Source organism: Ochotona princeps, chromosome 2 (assembly GCF_030435755.1).
Source record: "Ochotona princeps isolate mOchPri1 chromosome 2, mOchPri1.hap1, whole genome shotgun sequence".
NCBI lineage: Eukaryota > Metazoa > Chordata > Mammalia > Lagomorpha > Ochotonidae > Ochotona > Ochotona princeps.
The window spans coordinates 45750768-45769888 of NC_080833.1; the positions used below are offsets into that span (position 1 = coordinate 45750768).

Here is a 19121-nt window from a genome sequence, read left to right on the forward strand (position 1 = left end):
TCAGGAATGTCAGCTGTCTCACATACAAAACAGGCTAATTATATTACCTCCCGGGATTGTTATAGAGATTAAATGAACTAATCCGTGTAACGTCCCAGCATGTAATCATAAAAGTTGTCCTTTAGAAAACACTTCACGAGCATTTTAACATGCATTCTATAGCCCTATTAGGTAATGTTATTTGTAACATGATTTTACAAAGGGAACGCTATAGCTTTGAGACGCTAAGTAACACCAAGCAGCTAAGATTCAAACTCCATCCTTTGGTGTTACACTCCATGTTGTTAGCTTTTGAGCTTTCTGCTTCTCCAGCATCAAAAGCTGTTAGCCTTTGTCAGTTGCAATCTTTCTGTAAATTGTAATAATTTGATCTACTTGAGGTTGATATAGCAGTAAAGGATCATCTATGTGATTTCTCCAACACATTATACCTGCATGTAGTCGCAACATCACAATAAATGTCCATTCTTCTAATACACATTGTGTGTTCCTGGAAGAAGAGTGTGCACAGCTTTCGCATTTGCTTAAATTCTGTATCTCAGTAGTGGATGAGTCTTTCCTGTCTTTAGGAGAGTAAGTCGAGCCAGCGCCCCCACAGCTGTTGACTGCCAGCTGAGCAACTGGTCAGAATGGACAGACTGCTTTCCATGCCAGGACACAAAGGTAAGCCATTGGCAACCAGTTTGGAAGCATTTCCCATAGGACTATATATTAGGTGTGAAATGCAAGTAAGGAGTTTAGGCTACAAATCTAAGAGTCCTGGGTCTTTAGGAGCCATGGACACCTGGAGGTGGAACTTGGCCTCTTCTGCATCTCACTGGAAGGTAAGATGACGGAGGCTGCAAGCAATGGCTATTTATGCTGATGGGCTGACAAGTGGCCATCTGGACAGGGCAAAGTTATTCCTGATGACCTCACTGAGTCCTGGTCAAGTTTTTACCCTCTAATAAGGCTTATCTGCTAAAACTGTCAGCTTAGCAACAAGATGCCAAGCTGCCCATGGGGAGTTAAACAGCAAAATGCAGAACTCCTATGGGAAACTGAGATAAGCCAGTGGATGCCATGGAGATGTTCCTAAGGATGCTGTTCCATGTACTGAGAAGACCAGCATATACAACACATATGGATGTGTTTGTCATACCTATTTAAGTGGTGTGCTGTGGTCCCAGTAATATGTTGGGAATGTATGCACAGAACCTCCACCATGGCAGCATGAGTCCTGGAATTCTGACTTTGTTCAGAATCACTTACTTATGGTAATAACAAAAAACAATCTGACTTCTCTTCTGTTTTTCTTTCTTTTTTATTTTACTGATTTAAAATCCCTTGGTGGTGGACATCCAGTTGACTTCCTCTGGAAGGGTACCAGGATGTCACTGAGGTCCACCCAGACAGTCCAGCTTAATCCCACCTCAAAAGCGCTAGTAATGCATTTAAAGACGTTTTCCAAATAAGGTAAAGTTTACAAGCTCCATGATTAGAGTTTAGCGTTTTTATATGGTAGCTATTCAACCTATCATCCATCCTAAAGTAGATTTTTTTTTGAGTGTTTCAATTCAGGTAGCAGATGGTACAAGTGACTTAGAGTTTAAATCAGAATCAAATTACCTTCTTAGTGTCTCAAAAAACATACACATGTCTTTCACGTAATATTGATAATAATTAAATTCTGTTAAATATTTAAATAGAAAGCCACATTAGTTTCTTTTTATTGGTGTGTTCTTCCTCTCCAAATCACCCAAAGATGTGCATTTTTTGCAAGAAACATTATCTGCCAACTAGAAGAGAAAATTATGTCTTAATGATACCAACCACAGGCAACAGCACGGAGAAGTCCCCGAGGGGGCCTCAGAACCAACCTTCTTGCAACATTGCGTGTTCATTACTTGACAGCAGTCTTGACAACAGGGAACCGATGGGAATGCACCTTTTGATTTGCACCCTCATTCTAAACATAGGAGCACCAGGAAGGATGATAACAGGTTTTATATTCATCGGTTATTGAGTGATTTCTGCATATCAGGCACTGTGCTAATGCCTCAATTCAGCTGTTGAATTTCACATTCACAGCCAACTATAAATGGTAGGCTTTGCTATGCACACTGTATAAGATCCATTAAGAAAACAGAGGAATGTGGATTTTCATCTTGATCAATATGATTCTATAAAGATTAAGAGGCTGACCACTCCACTCCACTGCCTTTACTGACCTATACCAGAGAGTAGTAAGTGACATTAGTGGTTACCTAATCTAATTCCTTAGGGAGCAGCCCCAAAGCTTGCTACAACGATAACTATAATTATTCAGTGTATTCTGAGAACCAAAGTGCTGACTTTTTCACCTGCATCATCCCTAACCTTTGCCATACTCTCAGATATATCTCCTTTTGAAAATGAGAAAAGAGGGCCAGAGATGTTAACAAATTTACAAAATAACATGCTTATATTTATATACATGTATGCTATAAATTGTATATATGTATGTTTGTGACCAAACCGTTAAAATGCTAACCCAGCTTACAATGGGTTTCAAAACAGTACTTAACTTCACAAACGTGTGAAGATGAAATGAGATAAAGAATGAAGAGTCTGATCAATAGTAACTGCTCTATCACTCTGGCAGCCATCATATCCATTATTATCATGTTGATAACTACATTGATTAAAAATCCAATCAACTTTTTAAAGAATGAATAAGGAAATAAGGCTTGTGTTTGTACATTGATTACTCCTTTATTTATTGCATTGAGGAGCAATATATCCTGGTATTAATTTTCAAATTGATCATTAGTTATAATCTCTTCCCAAAGAGTTTACCAATCTCTTGCAGTTGTTACTAACGGAAAGCAATGCACAGATCTGATCTTCATCTCTCCTTGCTCCCTTTCCCTCCTTGTTAGTGAGAAATGAAGTAGGTGGAGTAAGGCAAGAGGAGAATAACCAGCACTCCATTCTCTGGATCACTTGGAAGAGAATGCATAAGAATTATTCCTCCATTTATTAAGCATTGATGATTAACTAGCTGCTTGCATACACAATCTCTCACTTAGATCTCACACAGTTCTTTCATCGTCAAGTGCCATTACACACCATCTGGCATATTAGATAACTGTTACTCAGGAAAGTTCAGTGACTTGCTGCTGGTCAACTGGTAAATGATCCTAGGGTTGGAATCCAAGTTTTTCTAATTCTCATACTCTTCCAACTGTGGAGCACATGAAAAAGGGTCACTAGTGATTGTCATCAGTGAGGTCTTCTAGGTCAGTCACCCCTTTTTTACAGAATTGGAAACTGGGGTACGAAGTACCAGGCACTGATTGTTTACACAACAAGGAATAAACTGAGATCATGGACTCACAGCTATTGATGCTTAAACTTGTGGGCGGGGCAGAGGTAAGAGGCAGTGAGTAACACAGGGCTGCAATTCCCTTCAAACTCCATGTGGATGCTCTCCACACAGGATGCTCTATATTATTGTAAATTTTATCTCCTAAAGTAGATTCCAAGCCTCTAGAAGGCAGGGATGGGGCTTTATGTTTATGTGAATATCTTAGTCCTCAGCCTTCTCCTTTTGTAATAGCATCTGATTCTATGCTCCGCAGAAAACATCCTGAATTCCTCGATCCCCAAGACTGGCACGCATTCATTTTTTCCCTCCTTCCATCAAGCTGTGTTTATTCATTGGCAGTCGTGTCTAGACCCAGGGGCTCATGAGCTCCATCCATGCAGTAGGCAGAATAGCTACTCAATGTCCACAAATCTCATGAACTCCAATAGGAAGAAGTGGTTTCTTCCACGAAGTCAATTTCCAGAGAGCGCTATGATTGGCCTGGATGAGTCATGTGGCAATCCCTGAAGCAATCACTGCAGCAAGAAAGATATAATGCTCTTGTGGCTTGGGCCTGATGCAAATCCACATGTTACCATGACTGACTGAAGCTCTTCCACGTCCACCATAGATACAGAGCAGGGATTAAAGAGATGTTATGGCCAGAAGAAATGCTACCAAAGAATATCAGTTACTCCAAAAGTGTCTCTTAAAGTGTCACCGATCAAGTGTCAACTGTATGAATCAAAATAAGATGATGTGGTCTTCCCTTCACCAGCCCTAATCCCATAAACACACTGATGGCACAGAACAACAAATGAGTAACTGACTATTCAACTGCAAACTTATACAGCAGGTTCTAGGAGAGAGGGAACATCAGGAAAGCTTTCCAAGGGAAGAAATGACATAAATCTTAACAGATAAGTAGATATTAACTGATTGCAGAAAACACAACCAGGGTAATTTTCAGCAAGTAGGTAGACCCTAGAAATATCTTATCCTAGGCTTTCATTTGATGCTTGGAGGCCCTCTTTTCATATTCCAGGTGGAGAGTGGGGTAGATGCCATCTCTTGTCAAACACTACTGTTTATGTACAACCATCCCCTCAAAGACAATTCTGTAGGCAGCTTTCAATCATGAGATAGTTGTTCCTTATGTTAAGGCTGAGCACTGCCTTCACTTATCTTGGTTGATTGATTGACAAGACTGTATCTGATTCAAAAATCTGATTTAGTATCGACACCGGAGCCTCTTGCAGCCTAACAAGTTTGGGGGAACCATCTGCAGTGGTGATATCTGGGACCAAGCCAGCTGTTCTAGTCCCACAGCTTGTCTAAGGCCAGCAGAGTGTGGACAGGATTTCCAGTGTAAGGAGACAGGTGAGTAGCATGCCAGTGGGTTAACAGCTGTGCCAGTCAAACACATCATACAAGATATTTTAGTAGAGCAGATTTTTGAAATGAAGACTCCTGGATCTTTCCCCTGGAGGTGACTATTCTGTAGGATTGAGATCGGGCCCAGGATTAGGCATATTTTTAAAGATATTTATTTATTTGGATATCAGAGAGAAAGAAAGAGAGAGATACCTTCCTTCTCCCAGTTCATTCCCAATGGCTGCAATGCACAGATATGGACTGGCCTGCAGCCAGGAGCAGGGTCCAAGTACTCAGGCCTTTATTTACTGCTTTTCCAGGCTATTAGCAGGGAGCGGAATTGGAAGTGGAGCAGTGAGACTTGAACTGGCTCCCCAAAAGAATGCCAGTGCCATGGGTGGCAAATATGCCATGGTGCTGACCCCAAGGGAGAGATATTTTCAAGGAGCTCATTGCAATATTTTGTGATAGTCATACATAAGTGGCAAGTGGAGCTCCCTATCAGGGTTTGTTCAAGCATGCTTTCAGGAGCAAGAGTGGACAGAAAATGGAATTTTAGTTGTGATTTGGAAACTAGACTAGATGTCTTTAGGAGCAAGATGTGCAAAAAGCACAGGATTCAGGGACTCAGAATTGTCTCCCAATATCTGCAGCATCAAGGCTTTGGAAGACAGGAGGGTGATGGGCCACTGAGTTAACCTCCAGCACAGGTTTGGCACTTGGAAGGAGAAGCATGGGGAGTCACAGGGACATTTTAGAAAGATTATTGGTGGGTACACCATGAAGGTCGGTTTAGAGGATCAGCAACTGAGGCAGTGCCTTTCCTGGGTGCAGAGGCAGAGAGGGGAATGGCCCAGAAGGGAGGTCTGTTTCAGAGGTGCTGGTCCGGGAGCCATCCACATCTTTGTCTCTCTCAGGTCGCTGCCTGAAACGCCACCTCGTGTGCAATGGAGAGAATGACTGTCTTGATGGTTCTGATGAGGACAACTGTGAGGACTCCAGGGTCATTGAAAATGACTGCTCACAGTATGAGCCAATTCCAGGATCAGAGAAGGCAGCCTTGGGGTGAGTCCCTGCCTGTGGCCATTCATGAGTATGGGATGGTTTCTCTCTAATCATAGGCATTGCCTGTCTGTCTGGCCTACAGGACATTGCTCACTATTTCTGTCTATGCCTGCAGTAGGTTCTCCTTTCCCTCTACCAGTTGCTACTCTGTAGCTGATCTCCTCCACTCCAGTTCTATTCCCAAGGCCCATTGGAAAAAGCACATGTTCCATGAATATTTCCCTGATGTCATGAAATGACAGCTTTTCTGTGATCCAAGTACCTTTTCTGATAGCCTTGATCAGAATCCATATTGAGCCAAGATTGTTCATGTAACCAGAGGGAAAGGAGTAATTCATTGCAATGAACTTGAGCTCTCTGGTGAGACAGCCTTTGCCATTGCTGCTTAATGTCCCGGCCATACTTCCTTTACCTGTTGACAGTAAATCAGTCCTGATTCTAACTTTTCTTTTTTCTGCACTTCATGATCTGCACTCTTTCCTTCTGAAGCTTAGTATATTTAGATTAAATTTTTTTCTTAAATATTTCCCCCACATTACTAACCCAACTACTCCTTCCCTAGCATTATGGATTAAATTGGTGCCCCATGGTCCCATCACAAATTCTTATGTCAAATCCACACCCCCAATGTGACTGCCTTTGGAAACAGGCATTTTAGGGAGGTGGTTCGAAATGAAGCCATAACTGATCCAGCAGGACTGGTGTCCTTCTGCGGAGAGAAAATGATACCCTATGTGCACAGAGAAACCATCTAGAGAGAACACACTGAAGATGTGGCAATTCCAACCAGGAATCCTCAGCAGTAGCCAACCCTGATGTCATCTTCTCTTGGACTTGGAGTATTCAAAACTTCAGAGTGAGGAAATTAATTTCTGTTGTTTAAACCATCAGTCTATGATTTCTTATTATGGCAATTCAGATTATAAGCCCTAGGCAATACTTTCTGCAGGTGGTTTTGTTGATACTCCTTACTCTCACTCTTTGATCCTAATGCATCTAGCTTAGCCCTGCTTCACAATCCCCTAAGTCTTCTGCATATCCTAGTCCAGAATGTATCCAGAAGGGCTTGGGATATCTACTGGTTGCCCAACTTCCCAGTCTAAGTGCTTCTTGGCATCTCTGCTTCTCCAGTTACCAACCCAACCCCTTACACTTAGTGGCATTCTGGTATTATTCTGCCACTATCATACACACACACACACACACACACGTCCTATATTCATGTAGTACAAGTGTGCTAGGTTTGCCACCACACAGTATCATTAATGGGATAGAGAAATGCATTCTCTTACATCTATATATACCCTCTATTCTTCCCTTTTTATATGCTCATGTCATAACTTTCTTTTTTAAGAATTTTACTCACATTGGAAAAGGAGCACCCAGGAACCTAGTCTTAACTGAATCAGCTCTGTAAGGATTTGATCTTTGAGTGTAGTCACATTCTGAGCTATGAAGTGTTAGTATTTGAATCCATGAATATTAGGGAGATGTTATTCAGTTCTCAGTCTAATGAAATGGATTATCATTGATTTGGAGAGTGACATTGCAACAAATTCAGTAGATACATGGAATTTTGAGGTCAAAAAGATTTTTCTTCGTACTGACACATGATTGCAGTCTACAACTCAATGCTATCACGGAATTCAATGTGAGTGATTCAAGGGTGCTTCCTAAGGGTGTACTTTACCCACACGGAGTGCTGAGCCAGTGGAATGACCCCATGTTAAAGAAGTAAACACTGGGTGTCCCTGCACCTCACTCTGTCCCTACGCCTGTGGCATTTTTGTGTAAGTATTTCTTGATTAGGTTAAAATTGTTGATAATAAACACTGCATGAAACACATGGTGAGTGTGAATTTTAAATGTAGGTAGATTTTACACTAATATGATAATGTTCTCCTTGCTGTTAATAACTTGCGTGTTTCATCTAAAACTATATTGAAGATCTCCCTTTTTTCTAAACAACATAATATTCTATAATAAAGTTTAATGCACTATTGGCCCAAAGACAAAATTCAACCTGTTGCTTTGTAAATAGATTTTTATTGGAATATCACTTTCACCATATAATGATACAGATACGTAGCAGTAGCACAGACTTACCTCCTGCAAAGTTTAAAATATTTATTAGCTGACCTTTTATTTTTAACAGCAGGTTGACTCATCTATAAGATAGCTATAAAATAGTTTATTTGATTAATTTCTATTAAAAGATAATTAGATTTGGTTCAATTTCTCTCTTCCAAACAATGATGCAATGAACATCCTTATGCATATAGGACTTTTCATGTTCTCTGGTGCTTTCTCAATTGTATTTTCCAGAAGTACATAGCTTCATTTTGGCTTGGAAATTATCATACAATCTTAGGACTTTTTGTGCTTTGAATCTTTGTTTAGTCTGCTAAGGAGACTCTATTTATAAGCTATGGAAGAAACACATTTAGTAGATAGGGAGAGAGAAATTACAGGGTGGAATAAAAATAAGGAACCCAATTTTTACTGGTTAAAGAAAAAAGCTTATAAAGATCCAGCTGTGATTACAGGCATGTTACTTAATTTTTCTAAGCTTTAATTTCTGCATTTGTGAGATTTCATGAGGTTGAAAGCTAATGTATGCTCAGTGTCTAGTAGGCTGTGTATTCAATTCATCATAGCTATTATTACATCACTTTCACTAATGTTAAGAATGAGATGGAGAAAGGAAGAGAACAAGGAAGTCAACATATGTTGAATTTCAACCAGGTGCCAGGTGCACTGTAATTATCCATTTAACCCTTTGAGGCATTTTTTGTTTACAATTTATCCCCTACTCATCTGTAGTTTTGCCTTTCACAGAGGGCATAAACAGCCATGATCAATGCCTTTCACAGAGGGCATCACTACATGCAGGGGACCATGGGGAAAAGAGTAACTGTTTATACAGGGTAACCAAGGAAGTCCAAATGGATAAGTCAAAATTTAAATTGGGCTTTGTGGCATGTGTTAAGAATACTGATTCACATGCCTGCATCCTGTGTTGGAGTGCCTAGTTCCAATGATTGTTTCTGCCTCCTGACTCCAGATTCCTGCTAATGCAGATTCTGGGAGGCAACAAGTGATAGCTGCAGTAGTTAGCTCGCATTTCCAAGTGAACCAATGGATGGAAACTCAGGCTGTCATCTGTCTCTCTGTACCTTTCAAATAAATAAATTTTTAAAAAGAAAAGAATATATAGGGAAGGAGAAAAGATTGAATAATTTTTTTAAGATAAGTCAATTGGATATTGAAGGTTAAATAGGAATCTGAGAAATGTAGACATCTATACTTTTGTCATCTGAAACTAAGAGGCTTTGATTGTTGAGTCTTGAAAGTCTTAGCCATTTCTCATTTTTTTTGTTCTGCCCAATTTGCCATTTATAGAAAAACCAAAGCTTTATTTTATCTACTTTGCATTTACCTAAATATAAAGAAGCCATGTGTTTTTAAGGCATGAAAGCTGGGCAAATTTATTTGAAAACTCAGAAGTAAGTGTGGGAAGACATTTTTGGAGGAGTGTGGGGTAGGAAAAGGAAATATCATTAAATATGGGCTAGGGGAAAGGAAATATTAATACTCTCTTTCAGTCTTGATAAAACCCATGAGAGGTTGGTATAATTGGTTAATATCAAAAACCTGATTGGGATGATACTCTGCTGGTTCTACCTTCAGACCAGAGATGGTCTCACCAAGAAGCCATTGAACTTACCAGGACAATAAGATGCTGGACTTTATGATTGGTCAAAACCCCCAATGAAAGAATCTCAACTGAATTTGAACTATGGAAATGCAACAAGGTGGAGCAATCCACCGTGGGTGGGGAGGGTTTGGGGAGGGGCGGGGGGAATCCCAGTGCATTAAAAAATGTGTCACATAATGCAATGAAATTAATAAAATAAAAAAACAAAACAAAACAAAACAAACAAACCAAAAACCAAAAACAAACAAACAAACAAAAAAGGCTGAGTTCTAGAAATGGAGATATGGGGCAAGGAATGGAGAGAGAAAAAGAGAGCTCTTCCACCCGCTGGTTCACTCCCTGAACTGTTACAAATTGCCCAGGTCTGATTAAGGCTTAATCCAGGAACCAAGAACTTCATCTGGGTCTCCCATATGAGTGGGAGGGACCCAAGTACTTGAGCCATCTTCAACAGTTTCCTAGACAAATTAGGAGGGAGGTGGAGAGGAAGAGGAACTGCTGGGACTCAATCGAGCCATCATGTGGGATGTTGGCCTCTTAGGCAACAGCTTAACATACTATGCCACAACACTGAACCCAAAAGAGTGGGTAGTATTATATCAGTTATTCAAGTGAGTGAAGAAATTTCAGAGTTTTTATTAGGTATCCTTAGTCATATAGCTAATAAGTGACATAGCTAAAAATTAAACAAAAGTCTGCGTGGCATTCGAACTCTGCACTCTGATATCTCATGGCCCTTAAGGACAACTTTCTAAGGATTATGATCTTAACCTTTGCACTGTGAATGTCACCCAATCTTTCAAACTTTGTTTTCAGCTTCAGTGTTCTTTTATGAAATAATGCCAGCATGAATAGCAGCAACATTTAGTCAGTACTTCATACACACCAAGCATGAATATGATTTCTGTCCTTGTTTGAATCCCTATGTAACTCTATGAGAAATCACACTGTTAACTACTTCTTTACAAATGACTTACCAAGGAAGGTAAGCTGGGAATCAGGTTCAGACTCTGGTTCTGGTGCTTAGACTTTTAGTAATTGTGCACATCCTTCTCTGATTTATTTAACAAGTATGTAAGAGTTTTTCCTTTGTGGGAGCACTAGTTTATGTCTGGAACAGGTGCTGTGGGTAAAGGGGAGCTGGGAGCGCTGACCAGGGACACTTCAAGGCTTACCCATAGTTTTTTTTAAGGCGCTGGAGGAACTCTAAATCTCCAAGGAACACAGTTGGACAAACTACTGTTCACACTAGCAGCTACACCTTCCAGTGCATGACATTTTATATCTTCTTGGCCTTTCCAAAGCTCTTGTGTTCTCTTCTCTCTTTCTCTCTCTCCCTCTCTCTCAGTAGCTCTGTTTTCAATTCAGATACAACATCCTGACCCAGGAAGAGGCTCAGAGTGTGTACGACGCCAGGTATTATGGGGGCCAGTGTGAGACTGTGTACAACGGGGAGTGGAGGGAGCTGCGCTATGACCCTGTGTGTGAGCATCTCTACCATGGAGAGGATGATAAATATTTTCGGAAACCCTACAACTTCCTGAAGTACCACTTTGAGGTAAGTTCAATTAGAGACAAACCTGCAGCCACAGCAGGGGGTGTGTGGCAGGGAAGAACAGCTAACTCCTGCTCTGGAAAGCTTTTATTTTGTGTAGAGCTTGCCAGTGGAGACAGACCCCTTTCCAACTGCCCAGGGCTGAGCTCAGCCTTGAGGCACAACATCTGCTAAGTCTTAACTTCATACCAAATAACACATCTCTGGGCCCTGTTCCCAGAGCTGCAAGGTGAGAAGGTCTGCTGGTATGCTCAGGGAAGACTTTGAGAACCAATCTCACAGCCCCTCCCTGAAATCATTTTCTTATAAACCTGTGAAATGAAGGCGCAAGGATATGGCCTGCGGAAGGACAGGGTCCGAGACCCAGGCACTTGTTTCACAAGGAGCTGCTCACATGGTTTATTTGCAAGAAAAAAAAACTGTTCAAAGAAAAATGCTTGCAAATTGAGGATGACCTTGAAGATTCTGTCTCCTAGATTCTGTGGCCTCCAGAGTACCAGGAGTCCCTCATGGGTCAGGGTCAGTTCCAGAAGCTGCTCTTGAGCATTTGTGTCTTTCCTGCTGATCCTTGGCCTGAGGCACTGCTCCATGTAGCACACATTACCAAACGTGTATACTGAGTCAGGTCTTCTGCTTCTAATGTACACTTTTCATTTGCTCTCCACAACAACACAATGGAGTGGATATGATCAGTATCCATTATATATATGGTACTTAAGGGGCCAGGGCTGCGGCATAATCAGTAAAGCCTCCACCTGTGATGCTGCCATTTCATGTGGGCACCACTTCGAGTCCCAGTGGCTCCATTTCTGATTCACCTCCATGCTAAAATACCTGGTAAAATGGTAGAAAATGGTTCAAATATTTGGATCCTGGCAGAGACCTGTCTCCTGGCTCTTGAGTTTGACTTGTGCAAGTCCTGGCCATAGTGGCTGTTTTGGGAGTGAACCAGAAGAAGGAAGATCTTCGTCTCTCGTACTCTCACTCCTTCTCAGTTAACTCTGATTTTCTTCTTTTTTCTTTTACTTTTTAAATTTTATGATAGAATTCCATAGGTACTGGGATTTACCTTACTCCCTCCCCAAATCCTCATGCCCACCGATTTCCTCTATATTATTACAATAGTCTTTCACAAACAGTCCTAAGTCCATCATTCTGCTATTTAAGTGTATTCTGATATTGCAGGTATGAAAAATGGCAGACAACACAGCATCCTATTGTCAAGATACATTTAACAGTTTCATTTGGAGTCCATCTTTGATTAGGAAGTAGAGGTGCACACTGCATTGTATCTTCACATCCTGATATGTTAGTCTGTCTTACACAGTTACTATACATCACATTAAATGAAGAGCCATAAAACAAAATCAACAAGAGGAATGAAGTTAAAAAAAAAGTTTACTACACCTTGGTAACTCTGACTTTCTAAGTAAAAATGAATCTTAAAAGAAGAAAGACTTAAAGAGGTAAGGTGTCTGTCCTAGGGCTATGCTTCAGTATGTGGCCAACAAGAACACTTCATATGGATGTAGTTGCACCCATTATATCCACAACTATCAAATCTATGGCAAGAGATGGCAGGATCCTAGAATTCTCAGCAGTTAGTTGGTCACAGCTTCCATTCCCCTGAGTTTCTCAAGAAAGAAGTATTGACAGAAGATGACATTTGACTTGTGTGGTTAGGTTTTTTGAAAGCTTTATTTATTTATTTTATTTCAAAGAGAGACTAGCATGCACACACATAAGAAAGAGAGAAAGAACCACATACGTACACACAGAGAGAGAGAGAGAGAGAGAGATGGGAGAGGAGAGATTCTATCCACAAGGTCTGGGCCAGACCAAAATCAGTAGCGTAGAACTCAGCCTAATCTTCTACATGGGTGGCAGGGGTGCAAGTACATTATACATCCTCCACTGCTTTCTCAGGGAACTGGACTGCAAGCAGAGCAGCAGGGACTCAAACTGTCATTTCAGTATGGGAAGTCAACACCTCAGGCAGCAGTTTAATTCAAATGTGTTGCCCCATCCCCAAATCAACCTCTACTATATCTCAGGCATGTGAGCCACAGACAATGCCATTTTCCTAATCTCAGAAAAGGTCGATGCATTAGGCAAGATGGACTAGGTGCATCAGGCAAGATGGACTAGGCTATGCTGTGGGAACAAAGGTTTTTCAAGACCCAGGAACTGGAAGCAATAATGCCTTAATAATGCCCATTGTCATACTACCATGGAAAGGAAATTGGCATCACCAAAGACCCTCAGAGACCCAAGAAATGGACATTCAATTTTTCTTTTCTTTCTTTCCTCTTGGATTTATTGATTAATTTAAGAGAGAGAGAGAGAGAGAGAGAGAGAGAGAGAGAGAGAGAGAGAGAAAATGATCTTCTATCTTCTTGTTCTCTCCACCTAATGGCCTGAATAGCTAATGCTGGTCCCGGCCTCATCCAGGACTCTCACATGAGTGGCAGGGCCATCAGCTGCAGTTTCCCGGGTACATTAGCAAGAGGCTAGATTAGAAGCACAACAATCAGGACATGAACTGCTGCTCTGATTTTAGATGCTAGGATGAAAAACATTAGCCCTGGAAGCATAATGTCAACTCTATGGCATGTTGCTCAGTGGCTTCTTTGGGCCTTGCAGTGCCCTTGGTCTTGACTCAGGCTTAAGTCAACAGAGAAATACAGTTCAACAAATGTCCTTCAAAAAAAGTCATGGAAAATGTGTTACCATGAAAACCTATGCATGGATTCCAAACATGTTTTGCTCTAAAATAAATGTCTTTTAATTCATTTCCCATAAGCTTTTTGAACTGTGCTCATATTGTATGTCTGAAATTAAATCACTAAACATCTGTGGACAGCTCTAAAGCTTATCTCTGCAGAGGCTACAGGCGTCTACTCATCCCCCTGATGCCTCTCCTCTGCACTCCAAGCCCAGCCATGGCTTTCTGTATGTCACCATTGCAAAGGTACATGGCCTTGTCACCAGGAGTATAAGCCAGTCAAACACAAATCCTTGCTTGGAGCAGGTGTTGTAGTGCAGTGGACCAAGCAGCACTTAGGGATACCTGAATCCCACATTAGAATGCCTGGTTCAGGTCCTGGCTATTCTGCTTCTGATCCAGGATCCTGCCAATGTCTTCCAGAGTCACCAGATGACAGCTCTATTGCCTAGGGCCCATTAACCCATGTGGAAGGTCTAGAAGGGGTTCCAGTTTTCTGGCTTAATCTAGGCTCAGTCTGGGCGATTGAAAGCGTTAGTAGAGGTTACCAGCAGATAGATCTGTTTCTCTCTTCCCTCTTCTCTATCTCTCTCTTGCTCCCTCATACTCTGCCATTTAAGTATGTAAACATTTTTACAAGATTTATTTTATTTTTATTGGAAAGGCAGATTTTGCAGAGAGAAGGAGAGACAAAGAAAGATTTTCCATCTGCTGGTCCACTCCCCAAGTGACTGCAGCTGCTGGAACTGAGCCAATCTGAAGCCAGGAGCTTCTTCTGCATCTCCCACGTGGGTGCAGGCTCTCAAAGATTTGGGCCATCCTCCACTACCTTCCAAGACCACAAGCAGGGAGTTGAATGGAAAGTAGAGTAGCTAGAACATGAGCCAGAGCCCATATGGGATCCCACAGAGATTTAGCCACATAAATCCCACAGGATTTAGCCACAGAGCCATTGTGCAGGTCCCCAAAAAATCATTTTTAAAACAACAACATAATTAATGTTCATACAATATAGTATTATTGGAATTATCTGTTTCATTTAAAATAAACATTTCAACAGTACCATTAAACATTAACACTGCTATATTTTCTACATCAGTCTGATGCCTGGGTGAATTTTTTTAAGCATTATTTCTAATAGCCTGGAACTTTAGCTATTTCACAAAGCAATGATTTAAATATTGAAAATGAATTGAAAAACAGCTCTATGTTCACAAAACTGAAGTTATTTGTGTCTTTCCAGGCACTGGCAGATACTAAAATCTCCTCAGAATTGTATGAGGATGGAAACGAGCTTCTTGTGACAGTGAAAAATGGTCGATCTCTGTTTGCAGGAGTGACCATCAGCCTGAAACGTTTCATAAAAGGAACCTTGGGTGTCTCCGGTTCAGAAACTGCTTTGTTCTTGAATAAGTTGAGCAAGTATAATGAGAAGGTAGTAAACCATAATGTCTGTGTCTCACAGTATCCCATAATCTACACTGAACACGTACTACCCTAATTGCATTAAAAAAGTACAGTAGTAATTGAACCTTAATTTGCTGGTATAATTGGAAATGTCTGATCAGTGGTAATCATGTTTGTTTTTCTTATTATGCTTTTGCACACAGAATCATCACAAAAGGAATAAAATTGAACGATAAGACTAAATTCTTATCCATTCACCCCAACCTCAACCCCTCCCTCCATATTCCTATTTCATGGGTACTTGAAACATATAGGGACTGTGTTAAAGACAAATAGATAGAACCTCGAAATTTGAATTCCAAAGCAAGCTTGCCTTTTTCAAACAATTAGGAAGGCTGGCTGCATATTTAACAAATCACTCATCTGCCCATCATACATTCGCCACCAAGTGCCCGTTACCCAGCAGGGAGGAGAGATGCATTCTGGAGGAAGAGACACCTGCCTAGGTGGAGACTAAAGACCAGCAGGCGTCATGCGGATACAGGGAGCAAGTAAGTGCTAGTGGCATGAAAACAGGATGGACAAAGGCCTGCAGATGGGAGAAGGCTTCCCACTAACGGAATTGAATATGTTTCAGCTGGAAGAAGAAGGGAACGAAAGGAGTAGGGTGGAGAGCTAATCAGGGTGCAGAGAAATGTTTACTAAATTTGTTAGAAAATTACCAAAATGCTTTAGTAACATGGACCCCAGGACTACAGATCTGATTGGGTTTCAAAGATTAACTTAGATGATGAAAATACAGTTATAAAAATTAACTGACTCAACAAATGTAAAGTGAGTTCTGGAGCTTTGCACAAATTAGCTATTAAACCAAAAGGAAGGATTGCATGTTAATATGGACTTCTCTGAAAGCAGGTGGATTTTGTAAATTTTCATTGTTATTTTACAGTCAAGGTTTGTTTTAACTGGAAGTAATACACAGAGGTGATGCTCCGCTTCTCAAGTCAATCCCACAATGCTATCTTTTATTTATTATCTGAGGACCTTACTCTTTGCTGATACTTCATTAGATTAACATGACCACTAGGATACAGACCTCATGAAGACATGAGCCTATCTTATTTAAGAGTACACCTCTGCATCTAGCTCATGCTGAGCATATTTGATGGTTACATCATAGTTGCATAAGGGTTTGCAGAGTGCAGCACTTGATTCTAGTTGGGAGAATTTGGAGGTGAGGATGGACATAGGAAAGAATGGAGATAGGCAGCACAGTGAAGAGGCCATTGTATCAACCTAGTTGATAATTGATGAGAACTTGGTCTGGGCCAGGATATTTGGAAACAGAGAAGAAATAATTGGAGAAGTCTGCCACACATTGATGTGTAATGCATGCTTGCAGATACAACACTCCATTATGCGTATTTATGATTATGGTGTTTTCCCACATCTGCTAAATTCTTTGTCTCACATAGTAACATTTATGTTCCCTTGGTTCTCTTCATTCACTTGTGCCTGTTGGTGGCAGAAATACAGATTCATGAGAATTTTCACAAAGGTACAGACTGCCCAATTCAAGATGAGGAGGGATGACATTATGCTGGATGAAGGAATGTTGCAATCATTAATGGAGCTTCCAGAGCAATACAATTATGGCATGTATTCCAAGTTCATCAATGACTATGGTACCCATTACATCACGTCTGGATCCATGGGCGGCACTTACGAATACATCCTGGTGCTTGATAAAGAGAAAATGGAATCTCTTGGTGAGTAGGACAGCTGGTTTGTTCACAGTGCTATGCAAAACACACACAGACACACACACACACACACACTGAGTGAACCCTGGGTAATTTTATTTAGTTTTTATAACAACTCTATAAGGTAGCATGCATATTAATATTCCTTTGGGCAACTGGGACCAGAAGGGTGAAATGACTTGCTAATAAGCCTGCAGACAGAATCTGAACTCAGATTTATCCAGTCATTCAAAACTATGGACTTCCTTTTGTATTGTGGTTATCTCTTTTAAAAGAATTTGAGCATTTTATTATTTGAAATGTTGGAAGTTGTACTGAATGTAGATTTTTAGTTGATGAAATGCTGTCAATCACTGAAGTTAGAAACCTAGCATCATCCTAGATTTTTGCTTTTCCTTCATTTGTCATTTATTTTCACATTACCTCCCTTTCAGCTATGGTCTGGGATTCCGTCTTTCACTTACCTCCATATAACCTTACAAATAACCTCTGAGGGCAGCCTCACTTCTCCCTGCTCTAGACAACTGCTGTTAGACAGTTATTTCCCCTTCACACACGCTAATGTGATTTCCTTGCCTCATACCTTGAATGACCAGGAATATTGTCTAAACTCCTTTCCATGGCATCAATGATCTTTATGACCTTACTCTCACCTTTGATAACACTTGTTCTCAAAGTGAGTTCCCAACCTGGGAATTTGTTCAAAATCTAATCATAAGATTCCCATCCAAACTTAATGAAATTAAAAATTCTGAGTGGACCTGCAAGTTTGTGTTTTTCCAACCAGAAGCTTCTTGTGGTTTGCATATCAATTACCCTGTTGATGAAGATATGGCAAAAAAAATGAGTGATCTACCTGTATTAGTGAGCCAAGCTCAAATACCCAGTATAAAGGTATTTATTTGTGCCAGCTTAGACAGTACTTCTAATTTTCAACATATTAATGGAATTCTCCTACAATTTAGTTTTTTTACTTGTACTAGATATCTTTATGTGTGAGCTTTTTCTTTCTTTTTTTACATTTTATTATTATTATTAGCATTTGATGATACAGTTCCATATTCCTTTATCCCCACCCCAAATCCCTCCCCCCCACCTAGTTTCTCTATATCATTACTAACATATAGTTCTTCACACATAGTCATATGTCCATCATTGCGGGCATGGACAATGGCAGAGATTCCAGAATCCTAATGTCTACATATAGTAAACAGTTTCATTGTAAGTCCATCTTTGTCTGGAAGCAGAAATGCATACTACACTGCAGCTCACATCTGGATGTTAGTCTCCATTTCACAATTGCTGTACATCCCCTTAAATGAAAAGTCATAATACAAAATCAATAATAGAAAGAAAAACAGAAATTTACAATGCCATGAAGTTAAATGACATGTTACTAGATATGACAGTCTCCATTACACAGCTACTATATATCCCCTTAAATGAAGAGCCACAACACAAAATCAACATCAGGGAGAAAAAAGAAATACACAACACCAAGAAGTTAAGTAACATGTTATTAAATGACTAACGTGTAGCTGAAGAAATGAAAATCAAGAACCTTCTTGAAGAAAATGATGTCACTGCATGATCTACGAGTCATTGAATGATTTAATCAAAAGTGTTTTGAAGAGATGAAGCCAACAGAAAACAACAAAACCCATGCGATATAGTTTCCACTGATCTTTGTTGGTGAAGTGTGTCTCTTCCAGACAATAAACTGATGGGTTTTGTTTTTTAATCCAGTCTACTACTCTGTGATGTTTGATTGAGCATAAGCCATTTACATTCAGAGTTTAATATGTATGGATGGTATTTTGGTCCTCTCATTTTAGGAATGGGTTGTTCATTGGTTCAGTCTTCTGTTGTCATTTTACTGGGATGTTCTTCCCGTTTGCCTTTGGTTTTGCTAGGTGCTATTCCTCTTCTCTGTCAAGAGAACATCTTGAAGTATCATTTGTAGGGCAGGTTTGTAAAAGGCAAATTCTTTTAACTTTTCTTTACTGTGGAAGAATTTCATTTCTTTCTTTTTTTTAAAGATTTATTTATTTTTATTACAAAGCCAGATACAGAGAAGAGGAGAGAAAGAGAGGAAGATCTTCTGTTCAATGATTCACTCCCCAAGTGACTGCAATGGCCGGTGCTATGCTGATTTGAAGCCAGGAGCCAGGAACCTCTTCCGGGTC

The 19121-nt window shown here is 40.3% G+C and overlaps 1 protein-coding gene across 1 annotated transcript in view; it reads left to right on the forward strand.

Moving 5' to 3' along the window:
• C8A (complement C8 alpha chain) overlaps positions 1-19121 on the forward strand; it is a 64770-nt gene that overhangs the window by 3688 nt on the left and 41961 nt on the right. The window contains exons 3-8 of the mRNA XM_058680842.1: positions 570-663; positions 4564-4708; positions 5620-5767; positions 10854-11043; positions 15009-15200; positions 16701-16941. Coding sequence (XP_058536825.1) covers positions 570-663; positions 4564-4708; positions 5620-5767; positions 10854-11043; positions 15009-15200; positions 16701-16941 — 1010 coding nt within the window. The remainder of the gene's footprint in view (positions 1-569; positions 664-4563; positions 4709-5619; positions 5768-10853; positions 11044-15008; positions 15201-16700; positions 16942-19121) is intronic.